Here is a 22,310-nt window from a genome sequence, read left to right on the forward strand (position 1 = left end):
TCGTGTACATTAAAATCATCATTCGCTGTGAACAGCTATCCACGACCTTGCCTTCATACCACTTTGTTTTCAGGACAACCTCCACCAACCATCAACTACATCAACCATGTGAGTAAAACATAATTTTATCGTTTAATTCCTTCTGGGTTTTTTTGTTTGTTTTTCTTTGAAAAATAAATACGATGCTTAGCTACAATGTTATTGATTTTAATATGTAATCATTTTATACATTGGAACGTTTGAAATAATCGTGACCCGTCTGCTCAAAGCGGGATTATGTCAGGGTGAATCGGACCCCATTAACTGAGTATAGAATTGAAATGATAGGAAATACACACTTTGAGTTTTTGAGACCCCATAACTGAGAATAGAATTGAAGTGATAGGAAATACAAACTAAGTTTTTTAAGACCCCATAACTGAGTATAGAATTGTTATTGTTTTTTTTTTTTTTGCCATGCGCATTTATGAGTAACTCTCACTAAATTGTATTTACCCGACTATAAACGTTCATAGTTACACACAGTTTTGTGTGTTGGTCCAGTATACTTCCGGATGGCAATGTTGTGAACTTTGTAGCCAAGTGCGTACTATCTTTATAAAAGTTCAAACAATCTTTATAATCATCATAGTATCCTCTTGCTTCTGCATTCTTGATACCGCTCGCTCTGTGACTCGTCTTCCTCTTCCCCACCGATCAGTATTCTCAACACCTTCACCCCTACATCTACTAACTCTTTTATTGCCATGAATACTCTTCCCCCTCATCATTACCACCCTCTATTTAGTAATACTTATATCCTTATCCTAAGAGTTTCACCATCTCCGCCTGCCTCTCTTTGTAATTATCAAGGACTTTATTATAATATAATTCTTCCCTATTATAGCCCCCTAAAACAAATTATTTTTTCTGTACCATTTTCGATAGTATAATATTTTTTTTTTGGTTTAATTCAATAATGTTTGGGGTGCAAATTATTTTTTGACTATTACAGCATCAAGTAGGCTACATGTTCACTGTATCATTATATAAATCGTGTAGTTTACGTGAACAACTGTTGGCTAGTAACCCTTTGTAAAGCGATTTGAGGATGTTTAGTGGATATTGTCATAAATAAATGTTCAAGTTCACGCGTCCTTTACTGTCTGAATTTGACATTTGGATTCATATGGGCTGCATAGAAAATAATTAAGGTACTGGGAGAGTCCACTGAGAAAGAGAGACCCGTGGAAGTTAGAAATATAAATATTCATATAATAATATGTAATTTTCTATTATCAAATACTGTTGCCGACAACTATATGACTTAAACTAATTTTTACTCTTGTATTTTTATTCAAAACAGGTTCTTCGGTTTCCTTTTAAGTATCTTCTCTGGAGTCGTTGTTGATCTTATCAAGGATGCAATCTAAAGTCACAGACTCACATAGAATGACGTCATGGCTGTACCAACCTTACGTCACCTAAACTGTGTGTTTTTGAAACAGTGACAATGTACCTGTCACCGTGTTTACGTAGTACTGTGTCAATGTTCTGTGTGTCAAAGTCAGAAGAAACGTCTTTTCTGTTTTTGTATTCATGTCATGAGATCTTTTGATTTGTTCGAATTTCTGTAAAATAAAATGCTACGTATGAAAAGGTGCCTTTGTGTTATTGTTTTCTAGCACCCCTGAGTGCAGGGTATTTGTTGTTTCATTCTCTTTTTTTTAAAAATTTGTTCATTTCTTTAAAAAGTGGATGATTTCCGTTGAAATAGCAATGGCAGTGATGATGATGATGACAACCATGATGATGATGATGATGATGATAATAATGATGGTTATCTTACTGAAAACATTGTATAACATGTCAAAGACTTTGCATTTTTTTAAAAAATCATCACCATCGATTTAATCTAAAAAATATATTAACTGTAAGTGAGCCCAGTAAATGGGTAGAAACGCAAAGCACTCTATTTTCTATTTGAATTTATGGTTGGCTATTCTTTGTTCTTTGTTTATATTTTGTTTCATCTGAGGTTTTAAGACGCTTGGAACACATCCTTCACAATGAAATTCCCGATCTCCGTTTCTCCAAGTTAATGATATGTGAAAGACATTACAAAGATATTATATGCGATTAAAAATAGAAACTCTACTTTTATATAAGCTCATAATCATAACCTTTTTGTAACCGTGGATTGGGTGACTAAGACCAGCCCCCAAATGTGTCCTCCAGATTGAAAAATTTATATTTAAAAAAAAAGCTTTTTATAGCGCGATATCCACTAAATATGCTCAAAGCGCTGGCCAACAGTAACATTTAACATTTAGAACCGGTCATGATGCATGTTAGGCGATATTACATTTTTTCGGACAGAGACAACATTGTTAACATTTTACACATGAGTACGGTGAGAGAATGTGAGTAAAGAGCCTTCTCCAAGGACTTAACTATGTGCGAAGCGAGGCTCGAACCCAGGACCTTCCAAGTAAGTGCAGTGATAGATTGAAAATGTTGGTCCCCACTCTGGATGATGTCTTTACAAACATTACCCATTTCTACTCAATGGCTATAGGCATTGATAGATTGAAAATGTCACCACTCTGTCTGATGTCTTTACCCAAAATTTTCTATTTCTACTCAATGGTAAATAAGTCTGACCCCGCGGTTTTTAAAAAAAAATATTTCAAAATTTTGCAAAGAAAATGATGAATTTTGCAGAAGAAAATAAATAAATTTTGCAAAAATTTTGCAGGTTTCTAAATATGTTGTATCAAACCTTAAAACTAACTACATGCATCCTATGTAATGAAACATCTCCACTGAATTACTCAATTTCAAACTCAAAATTATGCAAAATTATGGGACCAAAAAAATGGCAAATTTTGCCAGGAATTATGCTGATATGGAAATAGACACTCAAATTTGAGAGAAAAAAAATTACAACAAAAATCTTCATCACCACGGGGAACGCAAATTTAGAAAAAAAAAAAAAAAAAAAAAGAATCAAAGAATTTGTCAAAAATTTTCGAAACGTGCATATTTTACAATTGCAATGCTAATCAGAAAATTTTTCCTAATTTTACGGCCACAAGCTATGCAAAATACCGCGGGGCCAGATAAGTGCTTGGCTGTGATAGATTGAAAATGTGGGTCCACACTCTGGGCGATGTCTTTACAAACATTACCCATTTCTACTCAATGGCTATAGGCAGTGATAGATTGAAAATGTCGGTCCCCACCGTGGGTGATGTCTTTACAAACATTACCCAATTCTACTCAATGGCATACCTGCATACATGAAAATTTCAAACTCAGTAACCAACACAATATTCATCAGTAATAAATGTTAAAATGGTAACATTTCAGTAATAATGTACTAAACCATTAAAAATGTTACAATACGTAAAATAAAATTTGTTTTTGACGGCCACGATTTAACGATTGACTTAGCTATCATGGGCGGGGAAACTTAGCGGTAGTGTTTATAATTTTAAAATTTTAACAGAATTTTCTTTCTCATTAAAATTGCCGTAACTAAAGTAACAAAACAATATTTTCTGTAACAATGCGACTAAATTGCTTGGAAATCAAAATCCTTAATTTTTCCTCCATTTCCCTAAATCGATAAGTATTATCAAATTTCTGTAAAAATTACGGATGATCGGTAATAGCAGGCAGTATGCAATGGTAAGTGAGTACTTGGCTATAGACAGTGATAGATTTACATGTAACGAAAAAAGGGGCTGACCGCCAAGTTTCAAGGCATGAAATGAAAATGTGGGTCCACACTCTGGTGATGTCTTTACAAACATTACCAATTTCTAATCAATGGTAAGTGAGTACTTGGGTACAGACAGTGACAGATATACATATATTACAAAAAGGGCCTTACTGACAACTTTCAAGGCACGAAATGAAAATGAGGGTCAATATGACCCTCTGGGTGGTATTGAAGCATTCTGAAGCATGTAAAAGTACGTAAAGCATGGTGAAACCGTAAACATGTACTTGAATCATGTAGGATATCAATTCTATTGTTCCATTTGTAAGGAGAAATAAAAATGTTTTATGTTATGTTACCTGTTGTACTTGTCCATAGACAACTGACTTCATCTCATCTGTCAAATTCCGAGAATGAGAAAGACTCTGATGACAACAATGAGAGTAATAAAATATATTTGTGAAGTCTAATAATAATAATAATAATAATAATAAAAATAATAATAATAATAATAATAATAATAATAATATATAATAATTAATAATAATACTATATATAATAATACTAATATAATACTAATATATATAATAATAATAATAATAATAATAATAATAATAATAATAATAATAATAATAATAATAATAATAATAATAATAATAATAATAAATAATAATACTAATAATAATACTGATATTATTAATAATAATATTAATACTAATAATAATACTAATACTAATAATAATACTAATATAATAATAACAATAATAATAATAATAATAATAATAATAATAATAATACTAATAATAATAATAAAATAATAATAATAATAATAATAATAATAATAATAATAATAATAATAATAATAATAATAATATAATAATAATAATAATAATAATAATAATAATAATAATAATAATAATAATAATAATAATAATAATAATAATAATAATAATAATAATAATAATAATAATAATAATAATAATAATAATAATAATAATAATAATAATAATATAATAATAATAATAATAATACTGATATTAATAATAATAATACTAATACTATTAATATAATAATAATAATAAATATAATAATAATAAAATAATAATAATAATAATAATAATAATAATAATAATAACAATAACAATAATAATAATAATAATAATAATAATAAATTTTTGGGTAACATTAAGTGGGAAGAAAAAGTATTCATGTCAAAGAATAAATGAATATACCTTAAGCAGAACTATGCTAACATTTAGCAGGTTTTGGGAGCAGGCTTGATATATAGGGTCCCCTTTCTCTACACCTTTCTCTGCCAACACTTTAGCTATGATACTTTTCAAACGCTGATGGAGAAATAAAAAAAAAAAAGCAAAAGTTCTAGAGTCAAGTTGAACAATTTTTTCTTTTACCATTTCAAACAATTTCTTTCTTTTTGTCTTTCAAATGTTACCTCAAACTTCAACCTTCAAGCAACAACCTTTTCATCATTTAAATCTGTGTTAGAAATTTGCTTCATTATGCTATAATACCATTTCGAGACGATAGATATTTGACCTTTTGTCTCAAAGCAGATAATGTTGGGATGAACTAGTTGCTAGATTTTGAATTTATAGCTAAAAATACGAAACTGGTGATTAATTTTACCTCGTTATATATATCAAAGTTTGAATTTCTTACCCTTTTATGATCTAGCTTCACTTTTCTACTTAATTCATCCTGATATAATGCAGTTTTGAAATGGTGGGTCATATATCAAATGACACAGAAAGATGATTTACATCTTTCACAAAACGATAGCTCCATCTACTTATTTCCTTAAAGCAAAAGACATGAGGTACGGCAAAAGCCTAGCCATTCCTGTATAAAAAGGACACATCATTTAGGGAATAGAAAAGATAGCAAGAACGTGAACTGATGTAGAACCTCCCATACGAGGGAATTGTTGTTGTTGTTGTTGTTTTTAAGGGTTTTACGGCGCTTGCAACACATTTAGGTTATATCAGCGCCAGTAAAAAGGAAGAAAATGGGATAGTTGAAAGTTCTAGAATTACAATTAAAGCACCCAAGAGAGAGTAAGACAAAGGGGAATTGGGAACAAATAGGGATCAGATGTGGATTCCAAGAGCATACCATCAATGTACTTAGCTTGAGATCACCTGTGTCTCATCTGGACACAAGCACAAAATCCAACAAGGAGGAATACACTCAGATGCTTACTGTCATGGACTAAGGGTTGCAGCTGAGTATATTAACAAGTACAATTTAACTTGGTTAAGTCCCTTATATTGAGACTGCTACCGTCGGAACTGTATTCTGGTTACGCAACACTTTTACCGGACTAAGAAATAAACATGTTGCTTTGAGTTTCATACTAAACCTTCAGCTTGTCATTCCTTTAATCAAAACATTACATGGTGGCAGCGAATCTTCATTCCCCATTTGATAAGTATTTCTAAATTTCTAAGACTTTAGTATTTTCCCACCAAGCATTTTATTTTCATTTTTTCACCCGTGGTCTACCGAGTCAGAAGTACTGACTTCTATCCTCAAACCGGCATTCAACTGATTGTTCGTCATGGCCGATAAACCTCCAACAATGGACTGGGGTGCCCCCAATTTGTCAGATGCTTTCAGACTATTTAAACAGAGAATGGAGCTTTACTTCATAATTAATTCCAAGCTCAAAAACGAGGAAAAAGTGGCAACAATACTCCTAGCATCAGGAGAGGAAGGTCTCACCAGATTCAACAGCTGGAATCTTACCGAGCAAGAGAAGTCAAACCCAGAGATAATCTGGGAAAGATTTGCAAGACAGCTCGATCCCGCTGATAACTTTCGAATCAATCGTCTAAAACTCTCTACCTTACGACAACAAACTGAAGAATCGTTGGATGATTTTGTCAATAGAGCGAAGCAAATCGCAAACAAATGTAAATTTACAAACGATGAATTGCAAAACAGACTAATCGAGATAATAATTGCGGCAACACCTATCGCTGATTTCCAAAAAGAACTCCTCACCAAACCCCAAACGTATACTTTAGATGAGGTTCTGCAACTCGGAAGATCGCACGAAGCTTCCCTACAACATCTAACTGCACTGAAAGCAATCGAGCATCCAACCACGAACCAGAAATCAATCGATATTATCCATCCACCTCGTAACAAATCAGCACAACGACCCATCCATAACAAACCAGTACAACGGTCGGTTTGCAAAAACTGTGGCCGAGATCACCCCTTCAACAGGGGACAGTGCCCAGCTGCCAAATCGACATGTGGCGCTTGTGGAAAACTTGGACATTGGGCAAAACTTTGCCTAACAAGTAAATATCAACAACAAACTAACCCACAACAACGTAGTTACCGAAGACAACTGCAAAACAATATGCACACAATAGAAAGAGACGAATCCGGTGCAGAATCAGAAACAGATGACATGAATTCACAACTACATTCCTTCTCATTTTCAGAAATCAAAACGAAACAACGCGGTAGGAATGAAGCATTCACAATACTACAAATCGAACTTTCAGATATTCCAGGTATCCATGATTTACAACTAAAATTAGACACAGGAGCACAGGCAAACACACTACCTCTCAGAATTTATAGACAAATGTATCCAAAGTACATTGACAGCAAAGGGAAACCGGTGGCAGGGACATTAAAACATACAAACACAAACCTCACTGCTTACAATGGAACAGAAATCAAGTGCTTCGGCACCACAAACATACCATGCCAGCACAGACAATCAAAATGGATAAACACCCAATTCTACATAGTAGATGTTGCTGGACCAGCGATACTCGGTCTCCCGAGCTGCGAAGAATTCAAAATCATCACCCTCCACTGCCCCCTCCATGCTACGAAAAACAAAAACACTACAATAAGAAACATCCACGACCTGAAAGCGCTGTACCCATCGCAATTTGACCGCATCGGCGAGTTCAAAACTGAACACAAACTAACTATTGACCCCAATGTACCTGCCCGCATCGACCCCCCTCGAAAAGTCCCCATCGCTCTAAAAGAAAAAATCAAACTGGAGCTCGACAATATGTGTGAACAAAACGTGATACGTCGAATAGAGGAACCAACCAGTTGGGTAAGCTCATTGACCTATGTAACAAAACAAGATGGCAGTCTGAGAACCTGCCTTGAGCCAAAACACCTAAACAGAGCACTTCTGAGACCACACCATAGAATTCCTACTGTGGAGGAACTCAATCACGAGTTCGCAGGTGCAAAGTACTTTTCAAAGTTGGATGCTAAATCTGGATACTGGTCTGTAAAACTTCATCCTGAGAGCCAACCTCTCACTACATTCCAAACCCCTTTTGGAAGATACTGTTTCCAACGCCTTCCTTTTGGCTTATCAGTAAGCCAAGATATTTTTCAAATGGAAATGGATAGAATACTACAAAGATGCCAAAATGCATGCGGGATAGCTGACGATATCATTGTTTATGGAAAGACAGAAGAAGAGCATGACAAAAACCTGATCAAGTTCATGGAAATCGCAAATGAAGAAGGCCTTGTATTAAATTCAAGCAAATGTCAAATCAAACAGTCTGAGGTACCATTTTTCAGACATATATATACCAGTAATGGGCTTAAACCAGATCCATTGAAAATCAAAGACCTAGAAAATATGCCAGAGCCAACATCAAAAACAGAACTACAACACTTTATTGGGTTCGCAACATACCTATCCAAATTTATACATGACTTCAGCCAGAAAACAGCTACCCTCAGAGATCTTTTAAAACAAGATTCTATTTTTCTTTGGGAAAGACACCACAAACAAGCCTTTGAAGACCTAAAACGTGAAGTATCAGTAAACTCCCTCCTTCAATACTATGATCCTGCCAAACCAGTAGAACTACATTGTGACGCCAGCCTTCGTGGCATTGGTGCAGCCTTACTCCAACCTGATGAAAACAACCAACTAAAACCAATTGCTTTTGCTAGCAAAAGTTTAACAACAACGGAGCAAAACTATGCATGCATCGAACGTGAACTTCTTGCCATTGTATTCGGAGTCCAACGATTCCATACCTTTCTTTATGGACGTTTTTTCAAAATCATCACTGATCATAAACCATTACAAATGATTGTCAACAAATCAATCACTGCTGCACCGCCTCGTCTTCAAAGAATGCTTATTTCCCTGAATGGATACAACTTCACATTGTCACATCGACCCGGATCAGAAAACAAACTAGCAGATGGGCTCAGTCGTCTTCCAAACAAATATAATCAAAACAACATCGACCTCGACATGAGGGTTGATATAGTATACATGTCAAATGATCGTTCAACAATCGTCAGAGAAGAAACACAAAAGGACCCTGTCCTTCAGGGCCTCAAAGATTGCATCATCAACGGTTGGCCAGACAAACAATCAGAACTGACATCAGATCTCCATCCCTACTGGAGCATACGTGACCAAATGTCTGCTGAAAATGGTCTTATTTTCAAAGGTCAATGCATTATGATTCCACCCAGTCAAAAACAAGAAACTCTCCAACAGCTACATACTGCCCACCTTGGCAAGGTAAAAACTAAACTTCTTGCAAACGTCACCGTCTACTGGATAGGCATTCACAAAGATATTGACGTAATAATTGATAACTGTCAAATCTGCCAAGAACATCAAAATGCCCAAACGTCCGAACCACTCGAACCTCATGACATTCCCCTACGACCTTGGTGTACCCTTGGTACAGATATTTTTGAGATTAAAAGCCAACAGTACCTCATCATAGCCGATTATCACTCAAAATTTCCGATCATCCGAAAACTTCCTCAACCCGCACCTAGTAGTTCAATAGTAAATATCACAAAAAATATATTTGCCGCATACGGAATACCTGAAAAGGTTATAAGCGACAATGGCCCACACTTTGCGAGTCAAATGTACAAAGAATTCGCAGATTCGTGGCAATTCACACACGTCACATCATCCCCCCACAGACCACAAGGAAATGGTTTCATTGAGAGACAAATCCAAACTGTCAAAAACATTATCAAAAGGGCTATGCAGGCCAAAACAGATCCCAATATTGCCCTTCTGCACTGGAGGTCCACCCCCATCACCCCGTCTTTGGGCAGCCCGGCACAACTACTTATGGGTCGACAAATTAAGACAACAATCCCATCAAAACAAAGATCCAATACTATACACAACCAAGATGACATCTACAACAACCTGAAACAACGTCAAGCTCAACAAAAGTTCTATTTCGACAAGACCGCCCGCACAACCCCTTTCTCACACCTCTACCCAGGACAACCTGTACGAGTTTTACACTCTGAGACACATAAATGGCTCCCTGCAACTGTTATGCGCCAAATTCAGAATGATCCCAGATCATATGTTGTCGAAGACGCGAACGGGACCAACTTCCGAAGGAACAGACAACACATCAGAGAAATACCTGCCTCTTCCGCCGTTGCCCCAGAGGAATATCAGAAAACTATCGCTATTCCCCTCTCTACAAAGACCTGTCCCCAAATTGAATCCCCATCTGCCTCAAACTCAAAAGAGCCTACTGCTCAAACTAAAACTCCTAATGAACAACAAACAAAATCTCGCCCAATTCGCACGACCAGGAGACCAAGCCGTTTTGATGACTATGTATAGAACAAAACGAACAATATAGTGTGTCAACCAAATGAGAACACTTATTGCTACTAATTATTATTATTATTTATTATTATTATTATTATTATTATTATTATTATTATTATTATTATTATTATTATTATTATTATTATTATTATTATCATTATTATTATGATGTACTCTATCCCGTTTTATTTTTTTTAAATTTTATTTTATTTTTAAAATTTCTATTTCATTTGAAAACAAGGGAGATGTCATGGACTAAGGGTTGCAACTGAGTATATTAACAAGTACAATTTAACTTGGTTAAGTCCCTTATATTGAGACTGCTACCGTTGGAACTGTATTCTGGTTACGCAACACTTTTTACCGGACTAAGAAATAAACATGTTGCTTTGAGTTTCATACTAAACCTTCAGCTTGTCATTCCTTTAATCAAAACATTACACTTACATCATACATTAAAAATAAATATAATAATACATAACAGAGAGATGATTTACAAGGAAAAAAATATCATCTCTCAAAACAATAACTATGCATTTGACTGTTTCCCTCCCAGCCAGGACTCGGGCCAGGGCCAGGACAAAACCAAGTAATCTCATTCCAAGACAAAGACAGAAAGCATGTTGGAAAACAGATATAAGGGGATAGAAGACACAGTATGTACCCCCCTGCCCGCTATGGGAGGAATTGTTGTTCTATGTGGACAGGCAACAGAAACACAGTCAAAGAATTTTGCTAAAAAGGTCTTACTTAAAATCTTACCATCATGTGCCGCTCAGATCTCTTCATTTTTGTGCTAGATTCTTTTGGAGTTGATTCTGTTTTCTGTCGTGTATTTGATGGTTCTCCAGTCTCACTCCTATGACTAGGTTCTGAAAAACAAGAATGAAGCTAACAAATGACTTTCTCCCTTCCTTTTTTTCAAATCTATGAATGGTACTTTAAAATATGAGACCCACTGCCTCAAAATGGTACTGTGTCAGGATGATTAAGGTGCTGAAAATTTAAATTATAACCAAAAACAGACCTGGTTTGAGTTTATATGTTTATTGAGGAGAATGAATAATATAGTAATTTTAGAGTGCAAATAAACCAAAATTTTATATTCTCGATCAGTTTCACTTCAATTTGAATTTTTAGCATCTGGTACATCCCGACATAATATTATTTTGAGATTATGGGTCACATTTATAAGGTTCAATTATGAATAAATCCTGCATCTGAGGTGCTTCAAATTATTTCTTACTGAAGTTTAAACCTAATCCTCTAAAGAAACGCCTTTACTTTTTGCATGAGATCACACTACCTTGTCTTCACACTACAATGTCATGATGGTCTATCCAGTCAGAGAATTCTCTTCTGCATTCATGTACTGTCATGAACTTGTAGAGAGGTGCGCCATAATGCAATGATCAACCAGATGCTTTACAGTCCTCAGACAATAACTACAGTGAGTGCAAGTTTGCCGCCATCCAATGTCTCCTCTTACCGGTAACTTCTCTTCTAGTTCAGAGGAAAAGAAGTCCCCCTCCAGAGGAACTGTATGATCACCATCTCACAAAAGCATCATCCTATTCCAAAGTCAGGAAAGCTGAGTATAGGGGCTGCGAGGATTTCAGTTGCGTTGTTCTTGAGGAATCACACAAACATCTCTACCTAACAGACCATGTGACCTATTCACTACTGAGTGACAGAAGTGACAGTATGACACAAAAAGAACTTACCATGAGATTTAAGAGTTTTCACTGGTTTAGCAACAACTGATTGAGAACCTGGTAATTTTCTTGGTGATCTCCGAACTTCAGGCATGTCCAATACAGTTGTAAAAGGAACTCTTTTGTGGGAAGATGGCAGGGAATGTTGACTTGAAATTGGTGATGATTCACAAGCAGGATTAAATTCGGATTTGAGTGAGGGTATTGACAAATGGCTTGGTGATGGAGTGCTTGTACGTGAAAATTTAAACGGCTGACTGGGTTCTGATTCAGGTGTGAAGGAGGAAGAAGCTGGACGTTTGTGAGAAAAGTTTGCACTACTGTATGATTGCTGGGAGTGAGAAAGATTGAAATCTGGAGTAAGAATTTTGCTAGGCCCACCACTTGCATTTGTATAGGAAGTTTTTGGCTGGTCTGCATCAGGAGTCTGGGATGAAAAGGAACGTTTGCGACTCTGACCATTGCTTAAACTGTTACGCTTTAAAGATTGAGAATGAGCTAAATCAGGAGTGAGTGAGGAATAAGGTCGTTTGTGTTGATGACTGCTAGAACTGCCATGTAAAGCCTGGGGGTGTTTGAAAGTTGATTTTTTGTCTTCTAATAGCTTTGGAGGCGAACGGCTGAAAAATAAAAAAACACACATAATAAATGCCTACAAATAAATTGTGTTTGTGATGGTAAAAAGTGATGGATGAGTTAAGTACTAAATGAATGATGCATCGCATAATTGAGTCCTTGGAAAAGGCTCTTTACTCACATTCTCTCATCATACTCAGGTGTAAAATGAGTACATTAACAGCGTTGTCTCTGTCCGAAAAAATTGTAACATCGCCTAACAGGCATCATGTCCCGTCCTAAATGTTAAATGTTGCTGTTGACCAGGGACCCCTTGCAAATCGCTTTGAGTACATTTAGTGGATATTGCGCTATATAAAAGCTCAATTTAAAAGCTCAATCTAATTTTTAAAATATATTACTAAAACAAAAAATATATTGGTTGAGACAAGCAAAAACAGGATTTTGTGCGTATGTTTATATACCCATATGTAGATACAATATGTTTGCTTGCGTACATTGTGTGTTTGTATCTGTTTCTGTGAATGAGTCATAACCTAATTTGTTTAAGCAATGTTTATTTTACATGAATTGCCATTTGTGGCATAAATTTATTATATACTACACATATTATTATTATTATTATTATTATTATTATTATTATTATTTATTACTATTATTATTATTGTTATTATTATATTATTTATTATTATTATTATTATTATATTATTATTATTATTATTATTATTATTATTATTATTATTATTATTACTATTATTATTATTGTTATTATTATCATTATTTTAATCATTAAAAAACATGATTTCTTGTTAAAGATAAAGTACTGATCTTAGACAGTGGTTAATGTATTGTATTGTATCCTGGGCAACAGGGTTGGAGCTTGACTGTGGACATTTCTTTACTTCTGCTTTCACCAACATTATCAACTCAACTGACGACATGGATATAACCTATTGACAATATTTATTTAATCAATGGATAACATTGCATCTATAAATGCTAAGGCAAAAGCATATTATGATGTGCAAAAAGTTTTGATTTTTTAATGAGTAAGTAATCTGTAAAAAGATTACAACAACATCCACAAAAAAAAATAAAAAAAAAAATAAATAAATTGATGTTATACGTTCATATGTTCCCAAACGTTTTTGATAGATTTTAAAACAGTTTAGAACAGTTATGAGCGGTCATGGTGAGACTGGTTTGACACATTTCTTATACTTCTCCTTTGCTAACTGCAGACAATGTCTTTGATTGGAGAATACCTTCCTACTTGACACTTTCAAAATTAGTAACCAATAAAAAAATTCATCAGTAATAAATGGTACAGTTTCAGTAATAACAAACCAAACAAAAAATGCAACATACTGCATTGTATACGTAAAACAAACCCGAGGTTTTTTTTGCAAGGAATCTTTTTGTGGTTTTCGATGGCCACCATTATGAGTAAGTAATCCAGTTAGCTATCATAGGCCTTTTTAACTTTAAGATAAAAAAAATTTTCTCTCCAACACTGCAACGAAATTGCTGTTAAATCAAAATCCATAATATTTCTTACATTTCCGTAAGTCTGTAATTATCATCAAATTTCCAAAACAAATACATTTGATTCATAAAAGTAAGCTGATATAATGGGATGATGGGGTGGAAAAACACATTGGCCATTCGATCTCTCTTCAATGGCATTGCAAATCCAAATTAAAAAATTAAAAATACCTTGATGAAGGTTTACGACTGAAGAGTTTCGTCCTCGGTGATGATCGGGTTGGCAAAATGGTGTTGAAATGTTTACTGGCTTTTTTCTTGGGTGTCACAAAGGAGCTTTGAGTATCTTGGAAGTCAAACTGGTCTCGTATCTCAGCGTACTTGGTCTCTGAATCAAAGTCCTCTTGTGTGTGGTAATGACTGGTGACATGAAAACAATACAAGTTTGTGAATTTCGAAAGAAGTTATAGAAATCATCATGTGTGTGAAATCATGATTTCAATGGGGAAAATGATAAACAGTTACAGAGGGAATCTGGGGAAAAGCTAGTTTTGTCTCATCAATTGATGCAACCTTGTTATACATTCACGCATTGTTAAACATAGTCAATGAATGCAAAACTCTGGCCCTAGCATTGTATCTTTGGGTAAAGCACTTTAGATGCATTACCACGGTTGGCTGAAATGTGATTGAGTACCTGGCTGTGTGCAGTGACAGGTATTGTGCGAGTAGTAGTAAGACAAAAAGGATGTTGAACAAGCAACTTAATCTACATGGAATGGAATTTTGGTTCCGTTTGACCTACGAGGGGAGTAAATGAAGCATTTTGAAGCACACCAAGCATGTTATCTCAGCAGAAATGAGCTGTATAGAAGTACATTTATTACAAAATATATTCACTCACTAGATATCGTGTTGATGATGATGCTTGTCAACACTTGAATCTGATCCAAAGGATGAACTGTTGAATGGGATCGTGCCCAAACTCATCTGAAAATTTCAAATGATAGTAGATTTGTTATGTTTATGTTTGTTTTTAAGGGTTTTACTGCGCTCGCAACATATAAGGTCATATCAGCGCCAGTAAAAAGGAAGAAAATGGGATAGTAATAAGTTCTAGGATTACAATTAAACACCCAAGAAAAGAGGTAAGACAAAGGGAATTGGTTCAAATTGGAAACATGTACATTCCAAGAGCACACTATCAAAGTACTTAGTTTGAGATCGCCTAAAAGTCTCATCCAGACACAAGCACAAGTCCCCACTAAAAGGTATACACTCAAATGTTTACAAATCATATGTTACAAATGAAAAGAATAACAGGATATAACAGAAAGAGAATTTACAAGAAAAAAAATTATCATCTCCCAAAACTATAACTATACATTCGACTGTTTTCCTCCCAGCCAAAGACTCCGGCCAAAGTCAGGACAAAACCAAGCAATCTCACTCCAAGACAAAGACAGAAAGCAATTGGAAAACAGATAAAGGGGAATAGAAGACACAGACACAGCAAGTACCTCCCTGCCCACTATGGGAGGTAGGAACCCCACCCAGAGAGCAGCTTGTATTTTACACAAATTCTGGACAAAGTGTAATTATGTCAGGGCGAACCAGATTCTGTGGTATGGTGACTCAGAAGTATAGTGACTCATCCTGTCAGAAAATCAAGTGATAGTAAGTGTACTCAGTGGTGGGATCTGTGACAGTGATCGTGGAAAATTTTGGTCCTGATAATTGTGTCTTTAGGTAAGGCACCTATCACACATTACCCCACTTGACTCAAGTGTGAATGAGTTATTGGTAATAGACAATCTAGGATATTTTATGGGAGTACAAAAAGGATGCCTAAATGGTGACTGGTACTGTATGAAATCATTCCATATGGCTTGATGGGGGAGTAAATAAAATATTGTGAAGCGCATTAAGCATAGTAAATCAATGGAAATGTGATAAACACATGTTTATACTTTATGTTAAAGAAGGATTTTAAAAGGAAAATGGCTAGAAATGTGAATTTTTACTTTTTGCCACGTTAACAAATGATATTCATTCTCCTCCATTAGACATAGGATCTCACAAATTAGACATTTTCCAAAATCATAACATTTTCATTTCAAAAGGCATGATAAAAAAAAAAGTTAATTTACAAATGAATACAATCATTTGGGGGAACGGATCAAATTAGCAACTGAAAGGCAAGAAGGAAGGCATGGACGCCATTTTAGAGCTCAAGAAATATTTAAATATTTATTTGATTATCTTCTTTTATTTATTAATTAATTAATTATTTTGTAACATATATGACTTATGTAGTAATGTATTTATGATGTTAAATTTTTCCTCTTTTTTCTTTTTGCCTTGTTTAATCAATATTGATTGATTTGATTTCAGAGAGTGATTGTATTCTGTATAATAAAGTCTACTTTCTCACTGAGAGCTTTGAGGTTTCAACAAAAAAGGTTATCACAAAACGGGCTTTTACTTTTTATTTTTTAATTTTTTAAAAGACCTCTCCTGATATTTAAAATGCACCATTTCTCAACCCCTTACGTGTCAAAATCAAGAAGAACCAAACAATTCCAATTACAATATCTGATGACCTTTTTTTCTCACAGTTTTTGAAATTTCTTCACATTTCTGCATGTTGGAATAACATTAATTATGATATGCAGCTCCTTTATGTGTGAAATAATAAAAAAAGAAAAAAAAAAAAGAAAAACAATTCCACGGTTTTTTAAGAATAAAGCAATCTAGTTTCATCTTGACATATTCTAATTACATAATGTAGACACCCTCAATGGAAACATGGTCTTCATCCATGACCACGTGGACTGAATAGTAAACAAGTCTACATTCATCACTATGCATGTTAATTTGAGTCTTCTCAAACTCAATAACCAAATAAAAATGACTTTCTATTTCTGCATTGGACAGTATCTTTTTCACGATAATTATAAAAGCTTATATTTGCAATCTTAGATATTTAAAATTTGCTTTAAATACATTACAGAGTAACATTCTTTTTGGGTTATGTCAGTTATTTTTCAGAGACAAAAGCTCAGTTAAGACAGAATTCATCCTAGTTTCAATAGTATCAAATTGACAGTGCAATTGCTTGCTACCCTTTTGATAGGACATTACTTTATTCTAAAGTACTTTTCACTAGATCTAATACTTAACATTACAAACATAACACAAGTGCGATGGGCCTTATGGCTCTGAAATGCATATCTTCTTTCTTACTAAAATAGCAGAGTCAAGTTATGCTAATACCTTTAGCCTGTTGCCGCCACTTTCTTTGAATAGACTGATGATCCGATCAATACTAAACTCCTTAGATCCTGAAAAATTGACGGGGGAAAAAACGCAATCACACAAATATAACTAAATTTTCATTATGGTAGTTGGCAAGGGACTAACAAATTGTCGACATCATTAGGATAAACTAAGCACAATGTTGTGTTTTGTGTTGATTTTAAATTTCTGAAATTTTGCATCTGTGTGACATCTCATGGTTAATTAGTAATTGATTTATGTAATTTATGGGAATGAACTGATCTGCTAAAAAACAATCTATGAAGAACGTGGAATAAATATAAAATGCCTTGTCATACAATAGACCAGATAAAATACAGCTCTATAGTCAATAAAACATTTGACAAAATTCATCACAATTAACAACGACAGATAGTAAAAACTACGGATGCTTGAGTGTGATCAATATGCAATGAAAATGAAATCAATGTGAATAAAGATGACCCAAACAACACAAAACAATGTATTGGCCGTTTTACCTGCATCCTGAAGAAGGCAAAGGGCCTCAATGTTGTTTGTTTTGTGTAGTTTCTACATATAATGTGAGTCATCTTTACTCACATTATTTTCTTTAAAAAGAGAATAACATCATTCATCAAACTCACCAGTATTCTCAAAGGGCTTTAGTCTAGAGAGTATCGGAGAAGAAGGTGATTTTCCATCAATAGAAATGTCCTTCTTCAAACTGTCTGTTGCTGGCATATCAGCCATCAATGCTATCCATTCTGGGCACTCAGATAATTCAAAAACAGCCTCTGGCAAAGCAATAATAGTCATTAAAATTCACAATAACTGCTTTAAGTTATTTAGTTTAGTGGTTCTTATCTGACAATCTGTCAGTTAGCATTGCATCTTCTTTAAAAGCGTACATTATCCATAAATCTTTAAATTTATAAGCCAGGAGGAAAATATTAATCAGAGATAAATTATCTTTGTTCTTGCATTTTCTAAACTGTTGTAAGTTCAAATATATAGAGAACTAAAACACAATTTTCTTAAAAATTAAAGATTTTTATTTCATAGCTTTTATAGCAATCAACAACCGGTAAATGTCAAGATGACCATTTACAGGCAGTGGCGGTTCTAGCCTATTTATAGTGGTCGGGCAAAGATGAGTCGGTCATATATATATATATATATATATATATATATATATATATATATATATAATATATATATATATATATATATATATATATATATATATATATATATATTTTTTTTTTTTTTTTTTGTTGTTGTTGTTTTTTTTGTTTTTTTTTGTTTTGTCTTGTTTGTTTGTTTGTTTTGTTCGCCTTAAAAAAATTTATTTCAACCACAAATAATCACATTCACAATGCAATGACAATACCAGTAGATTTTAATTATTCCAAACGTAATCAAAAATGAATCACGAAAGAGAATACAACAAAAAATTAAAGCGAAGAGACATAATGCGACAACACCTTCACAATACAAGTCCATCTCGTTCACTCGAAAAATTAAAGAGATGCTTTAATCCCTCAACTGCGAGATTAATATTTCTGTTACATTACTGGTTTTCAGTAGTACGTAGTAACTGTAAAGTTTTTATCGAGAAGCAACAACAGCGATATGACTCGAGTTTCATTCAGAGCTCAAATTGCATAATTTTACTGCTCTCTTGGTGGTTAGAATGATTGTGCCGGTGGTGGTAGTGGTTGGAATAGTGGTAGCGGTGGTGGTGGTGGAGGAGGAGGAGGAGGAGGAGGAAGAGGAGACGGTGAGGGAGGATGTAATTATGGTAGTGGTTTTGATGGTGCTGTTGGTTAGAATGATAGTTGTGGAGACGATGACGGAAATTATATGATGATGTTGATATTGTTTTTATTTCTATTGTAGTACTTGATGTTAATGTTGTTGTTGTTGTTGTTGTTAATGATGATGATGATTATGATGACAACGACGATGTCGTCGACAATGATGATTACAATACGATATTACAAAGTTTATTCAATCTTAGGCTTTCGCCAATAAATCATAAAATTTGATGACAACATACATGAAAGTGGAAAAAAAATGATAAATGGAACCAAACAATAAACTGATACCATTAATAACCACACAAAAAAAAACAAAAAAACAAAAAAAAATCGTAATACCACCAATACGTACAATAATAATAATAATAATAATAATAATAATAATAATAATAATAATAATAATTATTATTATTATTATTATTATTATTATTATTATTATTATTATTATAAATAATAATAATAATAATAATAATAATAATAATAATAATAATAATAATAATAATAATAATAATAATAATAATAATAATAATAATAATAATAACAAATGATAATAATAACAATAATAATACGAGTATTACCATCATCATTACTACCACCACCAACATAATTACGTTTCCAATCAGTTTTTCTCGTTTTTTAAAATTTGATACCTATAATAGACGAAAATTCCGGTGATTTTGTTAAAGGTAGTTAAAATATCTACGATTTTATTAACCCTGAAAACTACGATTTTTATTTTCCTATTTCAAGTAGGCAGGTCTGCTATTAAGTATGAGTTCCATAGTCAAAAAAAAAAAGACAAACAAAAACAAAGTTTATTTAATCTTAGGCTTTCGCCAATAATTCATACAATACAATTAAGACAAAATATTGCTACTAATCTCTCCTCATGCATTCGTTAGACGATAACAATAACGACCGTGTTATCTTTACTCCTTACCCAACCAACCCCTAGCTTCCCGCCTCTTCATCACGAACTATCTTATGTATGTATTAGCTTTAGGACGGGCAAGTACGGAATCTGCCCACCCTTCCTTTAAACGTATCTATTTCCTCTTAGAATTCAACTGTCTATTTTCTCAGAAGAGTATTTCTCGTATACTAATTCAATTGTTGAGAAAACCAAAATGGTGGTTGTATTTTATATATTTATTTAGTCGTGACCTTTGAATAAAAGTGTTTTGTTTTATTAGAGGAAATGCAATAGAAAATTACATTGTTTTGCAAAATTATTTAGTATGGCAATAAAAATACAGCGGTAATTACTTTAAGAATTTGAAGAAAAAAAAAAGAACAAATTAATTTGTTAAAAAAAAAAAAAAAAAAAAAATCAAATAAGAAAACAATTTAAATAAATGAGTTTTGAGAAGCACTAAAGAAAACGAGAAAAAAATAAATTTAAATGGTTAAACAAATATATAAAAACAACACAAGTTAATACTAAATTGATATATTAGTAAATTAATAAATTAAATTCAATACTGGAATCTTCCCAATGTCATTACATCAATGGTACCAGCACAAGTAAGGCAATAAATTAGAAAAAGTACGTTTGCCAAAATCTGCATTTAGTTTATAAGGTGGGCTCATTTGAATTAGCCCGACCTAGTACTAGAGAGGCCAGACAGCAAACTCGGAGTTCAGCGTCAGGCGACGTGACGATGGGATGACGATGTGGGCGGAGTGGAGTGGTTGGGGAGAGGGGGGGGGGGGGGTTGATAAAAAAAAGAACAGGAGCGTATCCTGGTTTATGTATTACGGGGTGCATGGTGATTCTCAATCTATCAAAAATACACACAAATTGATTTCAGTGCGAAGTATCAAGTTTAAGTACTAACTTTTGAAATTATCTAATTTAAATTAGATTATTTCGGACCTGGTAATACAGCATATAACTTGAAAAAACAGGCTGGTATTTGCCCACCCTGCCCATTATTACCAGCCGTCCCTGTTTACAGGGGAAAAAAATTAAATATGAAATTCAAATAGTGTATTAGGTTGCTTAAACTTAAATATAGGTCATGAATATTGTTTTGTATAATCCCTATTAAAGACACTGTGTTCATAGAAAATTGAACTGAAAGGATACGTATATTTATTACTAAAAGGGGGCATATATTTATTACAGACACATTGAATAAGTTTTTTTTTTTTTAAATTTATTGTTAGGGTTTTACAAACACACTTGTAGGTCACTTCAGTCCCAGTAAAAAGGGGAGATGATAGGAGAAAAGTTGAATATCTGAATTTAAAAGCGCCCCCCCCCCCCCCCCCCCCAAAAAAAAAAAATAATAATTTTTTTTTTTTTTTAAGTGAGACAAAGGGGGACTATTTCAAATATGGAAGAGAAGACTCCATAAGTAACTAATATTTAACTGCCACCTTCTCAGCTAACGAAATCTCCCAGGACTGGGATAAAAATATCCAAGCAATGTTAATCCAGAACAAAGACGAGAGCAACATGGAAAGGGAAAACAGGTAGATGTGGATTGAAGTCATAGCAGTTGTGACCAAGACAGATCACGGACCCACCCCAGATATGTCAAATAAAACATGAACTACTGCACTAAATGGCACTGGGTTTGTTTGTTTTTAAGGGTTTTATGGCGCTAGCAACACATTTATTTTATATATAGAAGAAAATGGGATGGTCAAAAATGTTATAGGTATACTATTGAAAGCATACGAGAAAAAGTAAGATAAAGGAGAAGCGTTCAAATAGGGAACAGACGTAGATTCCAAGAGCACTCCATCATTGTACTTAGTTTGAGATCATCTAAAAGTCTCATCCAGACACAAGCACAGGTCCCCACTAAGAGGGACACACTCAAATGTTCACAAACCAATATATATTTATAACAAAAAATGTTATAGTACATAATAGAGAGATGATTTACAAGGGTAAACTCTAATTATACATTTGACTGCCCCCCTCAAAGCCAGGGTATCCGGCAAGGGCCATGACAAAACAAAGTAATCATATTCCAAGACAAAGATAGAAATCATGTTGGAAAACAGATATAGGGGGATAGAAGACACAGTACGTGCCTCCCTGCCCACTATGGGAGGTCAGGAACCCCACCCAG

At 33.9% G+C, this 22,310-nt stretch overlaps 1 protein-coding gene and 1 long non-coding RNA gene across 7 annotated transcripts in view; one reads left to right on the forward strand and one right to left on the reverse strand.

Moving 5' to 3' along the window:
• LOC144976947 (uncharacterized) overlaps positions 1–1,580 on the forward strand; it is a 31,881-nt gene extending 30,301 nt beyond the window's left edge. For 4 of the 5 annotated variants that reach the window (XR_013646199.1, XR_013646205.1, XR_013646198.1 and 1 more), the window contains one exon: positions 1,346–1,580. This is a non-coding gene — a long non-coding RNA (uncharacterized LOC144976947). Of the gene's footprint in view, positions 109–1,345 lie in introns of all 5 variants that reach the window. The other variant, XR_013646201.1, reaches the window with a different exon arrangement.
• The window catches only part of LOC144976946 (uncharacterized), an 81,450-nt gene that overhangs the window by 36,110 nt on the left and 23,030 nt on the right, over positions 1–22,310 (reverse strand). The window contains exons 13-21 of one of the 2 annotated variants that reach the window (XM_078921576.1): positions 18,049–18,198; positions 17,402–17,469; positions 15,030–15,115; positions 14,357–14,545; positions 12,074–12,684; positions 11,112–11,221; positions 4,939–5,052; positions 4,066–4,131; positions 1,567–2,085 (exon numbers count right to left, since the gene is read on the reverse strand). In XM_078921576.1, coding sequence (XP_078777702.1) covers positions 2,044–2,085; positions 4,066–4,131; positions 4,939–5,052; positions 11,112–11,221; positions 12,074–12,684; positions 14,357–14,545; positions 15,030–15,115; positions 17,402–17,469; positions 18,049–18,198 — 1,436 coding nt within the window. In that variant the 3' untranslated portion in view covers positions 1,567–2,043. Of the gene's footprint in view, positions 1–1,566; positions 2,086–4,065; positions 4,132–4,938; positions 5,053–11,111; positions 11,222–12,073; positions 12,685–14,356; positions 14,546–15,029; positions 15,116–17,401; positions 17,470–18,048; positions 18,199–22,310 lie in introns of those variants that run through there. The other variant, XM_078921575.1, reaches the window with a different exon arrangement.

Source organism: Berghia stephanieae, chromosome 7 (genome assembly GCF_034508935.2).
Source record: "Berghia stephanieae isolate SIO BIC M18660-M18661 chromosome 7, UCSD_Bste_1.3, whole genome shotgun sequence".
Taxonomy (NCBI): domain Eukaryota; kingdom Metazoa; phylum Mollusca; class Gastropoda; order Nudibranchia; family Aeolidiidae; genus Berghia; species Berghia stephanieae.